Source organism: Gymnoscopelus microlampas (assembly GCF_963454915.1).
Source record: "Gymnoscopelus microlampas genome assembly, chromosome: 6".
NCBI lineage: Eukaryota > Metazoa > Chordata > Actinopteri > Myctophiformes > Myctophidae > Gymnoscopelus > Gymnoscopelus microlampas.
Window position 1 is genome coordinate 47,602,734 of NC_139943.1, and position 13,391 is coordinate 47,616,124.

Consider the following 13,391-nt stretch of genomic DNA (forward strand, 5'->3'; position numbering starts at 1 on the left):
ACCTCAACTAATCAAACAGGTGCTTGATCGACCGATTAAATTGCTCATAAGGTGACGCAGGCAGGTGTGGCTATTTTAACTCACACGCCTGGTACAAGAATCTGTCACTTGTTAATTGAGGGGTTGGCTCAGGTGGCCCTTTCTCTTCTGGCTTTAAGTTGCATCACATTTGCAGCTGTCTAAACCCCCAGCAATGGTATACTGAGAGTGAGCTAGCGTGAAATTAAACTAATATCAACTTTGCCTCCTGACACAACGATCATTTCGAGACTGCCAACATGAAGTTGGGTGAATACCCTGTTGTCAGAAGGGGCTATTGTTAAGAAAAGCGCCTGCTTTATTTTTTAAACATGTTGTGGAATGACTGTAAATTGCTGTATAGGCTAATGAAAAATTACTATAATCCAATAGCTACATCCTTCTACATAATTGTGTCTGATTTATGCATGGTCCATTACCCTAGGCGAGATGTAGGCTATTATTATTTTAATAATAGCTTATTGTCTTCACCAGGCCAGATGTCAGAAGGCTGGAAGGAGACTATGCACACACACACACACACACACGCGCGCACACGCACGCACGCGCAGGCATGCATGCATGCACACGCACAGGCGCATGCACGCAAGCATGCACACACATGCATGCACAGCACACACAAACATGCACACTCAAACATGCACATGCACACACACACACACACACACACACACACACACACACACACACACACACACACACACACTCTCTCTCTCTCTATCTCTGTTGGCTTAATTGGCTACACATTAGTATTTCTTCGTTAATTAATGGACGAAGACATTTTTCTTATCTCCATTCCTCACAAGCCCAGGCCATCCCTTTTAACACTATGGGCCAACCACCACACACACAGCTCCCTCCTCCGTCACTCAGTCACTATAGCATAAGCATGTGAGCGCGAGGCATCTTGGACAGTGTTGCCACGTCTGGTTATTATAAGCGACTTTGGGCTTGTTTTTCTGTAAAGTCGATTGTAAATATTGGTTTATTGGTTTATAAATCGTTTTTTTGGCCTTGTTTGTTCCTTATTTAGGCTTGTTTCTTAAATGGTTCCTAGTGGTTCTTAAACATTTTCATGTCAAGGACGAAGGACCCCCAAATTAATATCTATTTGTCCGAAGACCCCTCCTTCTGAAAATATTTTGTGCCAGAGACCCCCATACAAGATTGGATTTGAAAATATTCCACAATTTTCATTGTCAATTATTATTATTATTACAATTATTATCAAATAGCCGACGTATAGGGTTAGGCGCCAATGTGGCCTATAGTGGCTTCTTTTTGGCTTGTTTTCATAGACCTGGTTGCTTGTTTCTCTCTCACAATCTGGCAACACTGATCTTGGAGCGAGACGCGCAGAGCGCAGCAGGCACATTGGTATTCCTCTGAATCCTCTCCGACACACAGAGCGAGAGAACTGTTATTTTAGACGTTATTTCTTCCATCTCATGCCACTGGAAACGGGACCCGCAAAGAAGAGGGAGATTTAATTCGACGATACCTTGAATAAATATGGCGTGTATTGGGGACTTCGACCCGTTCACCGCTGCCATACCTGCCACCAAAGTTGAACTCTCTGTATCTTGTAGGTGAGTAAGTGTCCAGTTACCTAGTATTGATTGATTGATTGATGATTGATTGATTACTTTATTAACTGTTTGCCAAAAAAAGCAGTTACCGTATAGTAGCCATTGATTGATTGATTGATTGAATAATCGATTTGATTGATATGATTTGATTTGATTTGATTTGATTTGGTTTATTTGATTGATTGATTGATTGATTGATTGATTGATTGATTGGTTGATTTGATTTGATTTGATTATTCTTAATGAACCGTTTGCAAAAATAAAAAGGCACCGTATACAGTTCCATACAAAAGGATGCTAAAAGGATTAAACCCAAGAAAGCACTATGGCTTGTTTCCATTGGGGTCCTGTGTATTCATTCAATTCATCATCTTCGGTTCATAAAAAGAGTAGATCGCCAAAATGTTGTCTGGGATTCATGCGCTGTGACGCGCAACCATAAGCTTTGTGAATGAATGTAAGCATGCGGCTTGTGGACTGTGAATGGATGTCATTCAACATATTAGTCTTTGGTCTGATTCGTTTCCCACACATATGGGTGACCAGAGTCCCTTAGGGCTCTATTGTAATGTATTTTATGTTTTCTGTTATTGTGGGGAAAGCTTTAGCAGAAAATAGCCGATCTACAAGCTCACGACGTGTTGCCCTGCTACATGTTGTGAGCTTGTAGGTCTGCTATTTTCTGCGAAAGCTTTCCCCACAATAAGGATGCTGTTGATTCCGTGCGCTTTGGTGAAAGCCAGGGTAGCTCAGACTTTATTGTCCCACTGCCTTCAGCATGTGTTAAGTAAAGGAATGTGAGTCTTGTGTGACAGCTTTGGCGTTTCCACTCGTCCCCTTTCCTTCGTCAATTAAGACATTAAAACCTGAGGCAGATTTGACAAAATATGGAAAAACATATGTTTCTAATGTCAGTGGTTGTAATGTTCTACATCCAAAGTATTAATTCACAGACTCGGAGACAGGACTTCCTTTTACTCTCTGTGCTTGTATGAGGTTCCAATAATCAAGTTACACCTGCCTGCATGTAATCACATTTAATCACATACACCTGTGTGACTTACATCCTGGTACATGGTCTCCAAATACAATAAGTGGCACTGACTGGACACTACAGTACAGAGTACAGTGGTTCTCAAACTTGTTCATGTGAAGGACCTAGGACCCCCAAAATCATATCTATTTGGCTGTGGATCCCATCTCAAAATATGTTGTTCCAGAAGCAAAGATTTGAGTTGAAAATGCTTGCTTTAAAATAATATATATATTCAAAGATTTGCACCAATTTTCATGTTTAAAAAAAAATAGCAGATCTACAAGCTCGTAGCGTGGCACGAAGTGACGCGCTACGAGCTTGTATATCTGCTATTTTTGAATAGCCAACCAATGTGCTACATTTATATAGCTAAAAATCTAAAATGATAGGCCTTAATGGGTTAAGACAAACTGCCAGGGAGGAGAAAGTGAAGAGGGAGGCTGCTGATCATTTATGCTTTAAACTGCAATGCATCTCTCAGAGTGTGGTTAGTGGTACCCAGCAGCGGTGCATCATCGGAGACTCCGCCGTTGTGCACATCATCGTTCCCAGCCCGGGGTGCATGCTTCCAACTGAGAGCCCATCCCCCCCCCTTTTTTTCAAACAAGAGGAAATTATTCTCCTGTTGTTATAGCTTTGGGAACACAAAAATAATAGATGCAAAATGGATGGGGGAGGGTAAAAAAAGCGAGTGAGGCTTAAGTGGAGAGGACATTCATCTGTAATATTCAACCATATAGGCTACAGGCATTATCTTTGCTACTGACTCACACAACCCCTCTGAGGAGATCAGTCCCCAAATAAAATTCTTCTTTTTTTTTTATCCCTTTTTTATCTCCTTTTTTTTAGTGTTATGCCAATTGATTCCTCCCCAGTCCCCATGCACACACATTTTGCGTGTTGCTGTCACTGTCACTGCTGTTGTATCCTACTGACTCACCTGCCAGAGGAGCCCCCACCAGGAGGACGTACTCATCCCGCCCAACACTCCCTGCTGACAGGTGACGCCCCAGCCCGTAGGAATACGTGCAGTAGACAAATATCACCCTCCCTGCCCGGCTTTTGATCCCTTCCCCGAACACGGGCCAATTGTGTTCGTGTATAGACGCTCGACAAAGCCGGATGCACCACGGTGGTTCCAAACCCACAATGGGTGGGCAGCACTTTACCACGCAAGCGCCTGCCTGAAGTTAATTATTGAATACATCTAATGTAGCCTGCTGCCTGAATAGGATTTGTTCTGTCAAAAAGTAGTACTACCCTTTGCCAATCAGGGTTCTCTTCTCTAAACAACTTGGATCTAATTCTCTGCCATCATAATGACCGTAATCTTGGGAATCCCATGTCTTCTGTGGATAATATCTATGAGAACACAAATAATCCCTGATGTTTTTCCTCCGATAAAGACTCTCCTCATTTTAGTCAGTAAATCCTGGCTTATTGCCAGACATGTCACCTGGGGTTATTCATGCAGGAAGCGAACTGACAGATTGATTAGCTCCAGCCTAATAATGTAAATCAATGAGAGGAGATAACCCCAATCAGCTGCTGGAGCATCCCTCCCCCCCCACACACACACACACTTACAGTATGTACGCACGCACAGCTATGGTGTATCGGAATGGAGCGAAAGGGTGTGAACATAGCCATCACTATATTGTGGGTAGACCATGATGCTCCGACTTTACCATGTCTATATTTTAGTAATACCTATTGCTCTTAGCCTCAGTCTTAATTTGATTGTGTGACAGTGTGGCTGAATAGAATATGAGGATATGATACTGTATGGGTCATATTCTCGTCTTTCATTCTTTGTGGGGGTGGCTACTATACAGAAATAGCCTCACATTGCCAGACAATCGAAGATCTCTGCCTACCGATATGGAGATTACTACAGCCTCTAACAAACCTACGCCCACTGCTTTGGAAACCAATCATGTGGACTTTGGATTGTTTCTGCAATGCATTTTTGATATATATATATATATATATATATATATATATATATATATATATATATATATATATATGTATATTATATACGTATAATTTTTAGCAACGAAAGATGTGAGATTCTCCATAGAGCGTTGCAGTTCCCGCCCACTTCCTGGTGCCGGAAGTAAATACTCGATGCATTTTTCCCATTGACTTTTACAAAGATATTTATATAAATTAATTTAAGCCTAGAATCAAGCTATCCAGGATCCTGGTGAATCATGACCATAAAACGTTTGATTCTGTGAAAAAACTTTTTTGAAAACGGCAAAACAAAGTGTATTTATTAAATATAGTATATCATATCATTAAATATAAAATTAAAAAAAATCACTGCGACGCTCTATTGAGAAAAGCATTTTGAGAAGACTGACTTGTGAGTCTAGACAGGATAGAGGGGGTTAGAGAATTGGCAGCAAATGTGACATTATGGCTATGTGTGTACTAACTTTTCTGAGCTACCAGGGTGCCCTGATGTTTATCACGTTATGACCCATTGTGTTTGACCTAGACAACGGGGTGGGGGCACGGGGCAGCATAGTTTAGAACAGAAACAATCAGAAACAGTTGCTCTTTACAGGTGGGCCTCTGTACCCAGTGTGATTTCTATGCAGGGTCAATAAGGGAGTGGAATTACACCCAGCACACGCAGCATGTGTGTGTCTTCATCCGCTGTGTTATGTACTGTCTACTGTAGGTGTTTAGTAATGTCCTGAAGTGCACATGAGTCTGTGATGGTCACAAAATGTTATTGTTGGATTTGATACTGCCAACATACAGTATGACAAAGTCTTTTTTTTTTTTATGAATCTCATGTAATACATTATAATGGAGAATTATTGATATTTGACAATTCTTTATTCTATATCATCCACAGCCATCTTAAATAGGATACCTGTAGCTGACAGGTGAATCAATAAGATCAATCTTACATTTACTGTGCTGTGGCTGTTGGTATTCGAAAAAGTCACATTAATAATTTGTAAGAAAATATTTTCATGATTTTCAAAACATTTCTTATTTGGTGGGTCAAACCATTTGGCATAGACATTATGATGTGCGTAAAACACAGAATAGGAAATCTACAAGTCCAGTCATTGTTTGTGCGTGCACACGCCACACACACATACACATACACATACACAAAGAGCTTGAGGCAGCTTGTTGGGTACATTGGCACTTGATATTCATTTTCTACATCTACCCATCCTTCTGCCTGCACACAGAGATGGAAGGCACCATTCAAACAAATCACTCAGGCTCTATCAGATAGATCAGAGAGAAATATCAGATATTCTATTATAAGAGATATTTGATTTCCGACATGTCTCGGATTTCAGTTCATATTATTTAATATTTTTTTGACTGTGGTGCGCAAGTGCATGGGATGCAGTAAGAAAGCAGACATTATTGTGCTGTGAAACATGCATACACATGAAGATGTTTAGAGTTATTGTCTGCATGGCCGTCATCATAATATATTAGCACCGTGCGGTAGATAGTTAGACCAGGAAAGCATCTGTGTAATTTTTTATTTTAGCCATATTTTATACTTTGGCTATTCGAAAATAGCAGATATACAAGCTCATTGTAGATCTGCTATTTTTGAAAAATCGTGAAAATATGTGCAAAATGTAATATATTCATCCGGGGGTCCGTGGCCAAGTACATACAATCTTGGGGGTCCTTGACATGAAAAAGTTTGAGCACCACTGATATAGAAAACATACGTTTTTCAGAAAACTGTTAGGATTTAGAAAACATTTGTAGAGGATCCCTGGCTAATAAGACGTATACTGTATGCCTTAATACATTATACTTGCCCTACATAAATATTTTATTTATTTTATAAATAGTTTGTCTCTCACTCAATAGGGACCGCTCCCGTCCATGTGATGTTTTTCTTTCTTTATTATTTATGTCATATGTCCATGTGTGGTCCAGCCCTGTGGAGTATGGAATGCATGTGATAACTAAAAAACAACTTAATACTTCCCAAGGTTAATACTGTATGAGCATCAAAACAATATTTTAAATATGTTTTATTAGCACATGTGCATTCCATACATTCCATAGGGCTGGACTACACAAGGACAAATTACATCATCAACTATTGAGTGAAAGATTAACTATTTCTAAACTAAATAAAATATTTAAGGTGTTTTTAATTTGACATTTTAGTTATAGAGGGCAATTATAATGTATTAAGACATATTTGGCTTATTAGCCAGGGATCCTTTTGATGGGTTAAAGGGGAATACCACTCATTCTCAACATTGAACCATGTCATAATATACCTTAGAGCTGTTGTGTGGAAATAAGAACCCCCCCCCCCCCCCTTCTATGTTGCCTAGAACTTTAGAATTGATTGTTGGGGTCGTGTGATCAGTGACATATGGAAGGTGTACTCTTTGGCCCGCCCTCTAAGGTGCTGCATTCACTAGAATGGTGAATTTCACCTCCAGCTGAAACAGTGCGACTTGAATATAAAGTTAAGACTTGTTAAAGCCTTTTAATTTCTTTTATCTACAAGTGCAATGTCTTGGGAAATGTGATATATAAGCTAGGGATGTCCGATATTATCGGCCTCCCGATATTATCGGCCGATATTAGCATAAAAATTGATATCGGGAAAATATCGGTATCGTTTTTTTTTTTTTTTGCTTTATAAATAAGTTACAGGAGTTCTTACTGTATATGGTGTGTGTGATATGAAATTTGAGCTTACCCTAATCACAATAATCCCAGCATATATCGGTATCGGTTGATATCGGTATCGGTAATTAAGAGTTGGACAATATCGGTATATCGGTTATCGGTAAAAAAGCCAATATCGGACAACCCTAATATAAGCCTATGCCATTATAAACTACTACAAGTCGCACTGTTTCAGCTGAAAGTGAGATTCCCCATTCGTGTTGCGATGGGACTGCATTGGAGCCGGGACGCTGACCTGCTGAGAGGCATGGGTCAATGTGTCACGGCGGATAGCTCACTTTCCTCGAGGAAGGAGAGCAAAGAGACAGATTCATAGGAAGGTATATGCTACCTCGTGTCTCCTGCAGAATGTTTATTGCTCTTCAGGGTCCTCTAGTAGTGAAGAATTTCTGCCTTCCCACATACACTGTAGATGCTCGAACACACCTGGTGTAATAGACAGCTGACAAGGACAATTTAATGAACTCCCTAGTCGAAGGCAGTGGCTCAGGAGGTGGAGCAGTTGCCCATCTCATTGGTTCTTAAAGTGGGGTCCGGGGACCCCCAGAGGTCCTTGAGGGAGTTCCAGGGGGTCCCCAGCTAAATGGTAGATAGTTAGGAACCAAACTGACCCTTATGGGTCTGTAACTACGGGTCCATTTGGTTCCATTTGTACACACTCAGAGTTAAATTAACATTGATTTTACAATATAAATTGGGGTCCCAGAGATAGAAATGATCATTAAATGGGGGTCCGTAGCCTAATGCATGTCAAACTGGGGGTCCTTGAAATTAAAATGGTTGAGAATCACTGCTAGAGCCGTAAAGATCTTCTTTTATGGGGGTCCCTGCTGGCATATCTTTTCAAATGGGGGTCCGCGGGTTAATAAGTGTCAATTTGGGGGTTCTTGACATGAAAAGGTTTGAGAACCACTGTCCTATCCAGTTTGATCCTACAGTAGCTCCTCCCATAATAATGACAATGTACATTATACTTGAGCAAGATACTGAACCCCTTAATGTTCCCGATATGGTTGGTGCCTTGCATGGCTGCCTCTGCTGTCAGTGTATGAATGGGTGTGTGAAAGGGTGAATGTGACTCATATGGTATTTAGTAGGAGGGAAAACCAACAGTAAGAGATACAGTACATAGTAATTTAGCCCTTAATCAGATTATTTGCCTTTGGATTACTGCCTGTTGGAATTGTCTTTTAAAATGTCAGAGATCTGTCTGTTCTGTTCACTGTTGCATCTTATGAGGTTTCAGTACATTGCCTGAAGGGCTGTCAGATTATCATGCTACTTCAGGCGCCAATGATTCCATAATCTAATAAATACAATGGAAAATATTTTCTCTTTGCTTTAGGCTAACTCTGACTGACGTTTCCTCAGTCTTTAGACTTGATTTTCAATTGATTTTCAATACAAAGAAATGGAAATATAAACAGTACAAAGGTCACAAGTTCCAGGTAAAAAAAAGACAAGACACATTAAAAAAACAAACAAAAGGCACCTCTTTCACTTTCCAACACATTAAAATGAGTTTAGCTGTAATCAGTCCATATGACAAGAGATGTTGCTGTGTCTTTTATCTCAATACATACGATATTCCCAGGATTATTAAAACTAGATTATTATTAAGATTATTAAGTCTCAGGTTGTATCTGTAATTCAGATATTCTTGAGAAGAAGCTGAAGATATCGACCCAGAAACCTTGTAGCTTGGTACACAGAGCAAAGCTGTGCCGCAGGTCAGCTTCGACAGACTCACATTTTTAATATATAAGTACTTTAAAATGGATTAGACAATGTCTAGCATTTAAAGTGCAAGTATGGACATGCTCTAAACTGGAGTTCCAAATGTCAGATTTTATCCAAGTCATACCTGGGTGACACAGACTTTGCAGTCTGTTATACAAGAGGGATATTATCTGGTCTGAACCTGCGCACAGCTTGAAACACCCATACAGTTACCAGGGGTTGCCCTTTCAAATCCAGGCAGATACTCCCTCACCAAGTTCCGGATTTAAAATACCTAAAGCAAAAGCTGCTCAAAAAATGCAAATGCCCCCTTTACATAAAGATCATATTACCGCAATTTTACCTATACCTAATTCTTTCCTGGCGTTAAAGAAGCCATCCATGTTAGAGGGAGAAAATGACGGATTGGATGCAATGGGTAATAAAAAAGAAGCTGCCCTGCAGAGTAAAGTGCTTCAGTCTTTAGACATTTGGTTGTAATGTTAATAAAAGCTAAAATTACTGTAATAAGTAACTTAGTAATTTATCATCATTCATCATCTCACGAAGCTCTGTTAAACATACTTGGAAATGTATGTTTGAGGTTTCTTTTTGTATGGATGAGTTAGTTCAAGATAGCTTATGGTTTGGGAAATGCGTTAGATAATGTGCAGAATTAATCAACTATTTCAAAGCGAACAGTCCTGTCCCCATAGTGGTTTTGCCTTCATTATTTAAGCCAGGCAGCATGGGCACTGAGTCGGAAAGCAGTGAGAAAGCTGTTAACAGGATTTAGGTCAAGATGAACGAGGTACATATGTGGTTCCATATCCATAACTGCTACACTATCTTTGAGCATCAATCAAGTGCTTATTTGTTTGATGAAATGTGCCTTTAAGTGAATCGGAGCAGAGAGCATTAAACCAACAGCATCAGGTGGCAGGTACAAATTGGACAGATTCTCCCAGGTTACCACGGTATAAGGGCGCATGGGGACCCCCACCAGGCTGTATTGAGAGATAACTGTGAGGTCCCCACTGGGGGTTATGGTAAGTGGCTGCACTAATGAGTTTTTAAAGACAAATTTGGCCTAGTTAAAGATCCAGGAAGGCACCGTAGCTTTGACTAGTTACTCCAGAGAGATGATCGGGTCCATCACTTTCACACAAAAGCTACAGCCAATCTTACCTGCTATGCTGTGGGACTTCTTGGTGACTGATGTAAAGACATTTTGTTATATTAAGCTTCCAAGAGACAGATCTAGTTAGATGGACAGTTGAAAGAAGAGGTTGTTTTAGACAAGTAACGGTAAGGCGATAACTAATGTTTTAATTAATTCCATCCAAAAGAGCCTCAAGCCCTATATAAACCTAAGACTCTGGGTTGTTCATCATATCAGCTTTTTAATTTAGACAGGAAAGGGAAATGGGAAGAGACATGCAAGACATTATAGGATCCAGATTACAACTCTGCTCCTTGCTTGGTGCAGTATTCTACGCTCCAAAATAAATGGGGGTGGTGCGGGGACAGAGCGCCGCTGATGTCGTGACTTTGTCTCAGCTTTGCTAAGCCTCCCCTCTCGCTCTGAGAAACACATCGCTAATGTAGAGAGAGAGAGAAATGGATTTCTCTGCCTTCTGATTTATTGAAAACCTACTTTTATTTTCCCTGGTGAAAACAACAACTGCACTGGCACACCTTGTCTGAAAGGAGTGCCTGGGACAGGGAACGTGGGTCTCTCACTTTTCTAACATCCATCAAAGGACTTTGTATTGATCACTTTCAGTCAGACCCAGCCAATTGACCCATTCAATTTGTAAGGAGAATGGGTGTTCTGTGCTGGGTTGTAGTATGTGTCTATCGGGTAGATTGAGGCTCTTCATTACTATGTTTGGCCCTTGATTAAAACTCACATGAATGAACCCTGGCATCCCTATTCTTGAGGCGAACATTCGGCGAAAATAGCACATGTACAAGCTCACAACACATTTATATGGTTACTTCTTCTGTTACTACAGTATATGGTTTAAGTTGTTAAAATAAGGTTCCACAGTGCATGGATTTCAATCATATTGGCACCTAAAATGGCACCTATATATATTTTTAAAAAGCAAAAACATGCATGTAAGGTAAACATTTGAACCATAGTTTAGAGTAGGTTTATGAGGGAGGAGAATATGTGTCTGTTTTGGCTATTTTTAAGCTTATATGGGTGTAGGGACTGCAGCCTTGGCCTTGAAAATACAGCTGGTATTGCACCATGAAGACACCTGCAGTATATGAATCATTATTACTTCGCTGTACAATAAAGCAGAAATGTTTTTTTTTGGCATACAGTCAAACCATGACTGACTTTGGGAATAAATATCTATCTATAGATCTAAGGCTACATACTGTAGTAAGGCCAGTCACGGATTTCAACACAGTTGTTTGTCCTTAAAAAGCGATTTGACAGAATAAAAACAAATTGAGGACTATCGAGTTGGCATGCTGTCGATAGTTCCACAGCAAAAGTGATTTAGTCCAAAAGTACATTTCTCATTCTCCCTTCACATTTAAAGCCAGTGAAGAAATACCTGTGAAAAGAGAAGTGGGATCAAGAGGAGCCTTTCTAAGTCTGAAAAGGATTAGTTACTGAAGATGTGGCTATCATTTCGGAATGAAATTCCCTCTGCTTGGAGGTCTCACTACTGCTAATGGAGTGTGTGTCCTTCAGCCGCAAAACATCAAGGTCTGCAGGTGGTTAGGTTTTCTTCTGCCTCAGCTGTGCTCTCACACACTGAAAACACAAGTAATCTTGAGTGTTCATAAAGTGAAATTGTTACAGGAATACAGGTACATTTTACGCTATCAGAGTAAAACCTGCTATACAGATAATATTTTAATGAATAAAACATAATTTTAACCAGTCTTTATCGTAGAGTGGCTCTATGTTAAAGAGCTGGTGCCATGTTTTTGCACTTTTTCTGTTTTTCATGTGTCTATGAGGTTGATAGAACTTCATTAAGCCCCCCGGTGGTGGTTTTGTGGTGTTTTATGTCTTCTCTGACTGTTTGGAGTTTCTTCCTGGAGGCTGAAACCTTGAGGGTCAAACGTGCCAATAGAGAAACAGCGCTTTAGTGACATAGTAAAAACATACCCTCCCCTTCATTATCGTAACACAACAGGTGTGGGCATGAGGAGGAGGAGGGACTAGGACAGGTGGGTGGTGCTAAGGTGGTGGAGGAGGTGCTAAGGTGAGAACCAGGTATACTTAATGAACTGGAGGCGTGTCTACATAAAAACATAATTTTAGCAATTTCTGTACACTTTTTTGAAAAAAATCTTCCTCCTAGTATAACCATAATACCTGATGATTGTTTTAGGGGGGGGGGGGTCACTGAAAATCACGGCACCCCGTCTTTAACATAACCTACTATATACTGTATACCTGTAGCTGGCACATCTGCAGTGGTTGGAGGTGGTGTCCCTACTCTTCCATTGAGAAATGTAGACCCTGGTGTTGGGGAGGGCACCTATGCTACTGTTACTGTACTGCCTGAAGCTACTGAGCTCAATGTTTCCCCAGACCAAGTGGGGATTGCTTCTTGGAAGAGCGGTAGATGTTTGGTCTCTCATGCGGGAAACCAGGATTCTAATTCGGGGTAGGACAGTAAAGTTACGGATAGCAGCTTTAAATGAACACTTGACAAGGGCTGCATACTGTATCACATTATCTTATCAGCTCTCTGGTCTCCATAAAAGTGACATATAGTTACTGCATAGCATACACATTAGAGTTCGGGCCGCTATGCGGCCCTTACACCTACAGTACGTCGCACCGCCGATCTGAGTGTCGGGGGCTTTGTCATTTTGGTTTGATAGGTAGTTCTGGACAACTGAATATCCATATATGGACATATCGGTCGGATCTGCGGTTCTGTATATCCGAACAACTCTGTTGTGGGCACTGCAGTCCCTCGAGTCCTTGCCTTTGCGCTAGTCGAGTTTGAAGTCGGTCGGTCCCATATATGCACATGACCATATATGTGCATAGCGGTTGGAACTGTGGCTCTATGTTGCTATATCAGTGGTTCTCAAACTTTTTCATGTCAAGGTCCCTCAAAATTGTATGTAATGTATTTGGCCGCGGACCCGCATCTCAAAATATTTTGTTCCCCAGAAGCAAAGATTTGAGTTAAAAATGTTTGCTTTAAAAATGTATATAAAGATTTGCACATAATGTGCTTCTATTTTCTAAAATGACACAGATGCTTGGGTTAAATCCCAGCTCCTCCAAGCATTTAGTGTCCTTG

The 13,391-nt window shown here is 40.5% G+C and overlaps 1 protein-coding gene across 1 annotated transcript in view; it reads left to right on the forward strand.

Moving 5' to 3' along the window:
- Window positions 1–1,551: 1,551 nt before the first annotated feature.
- The window catches only part of LOC311047359 (copine-8-like), a gene marked incomplete at both ends in the record, with an annotated part of 105,666 nt that continues 93,826 nt past the window's right edge, over window positions 1,552–13,391 (forward strand). The window contains one exon of the mRNA XM_084060049.1: window positions 1,552–1,628. Within this exon, the coding sequence (XP_083916175.1) occupies window positions 1,552–1,628 (77 nt within the window). The remainder of the gene's footprint in view (window positions 1,629–13,391) is intronic.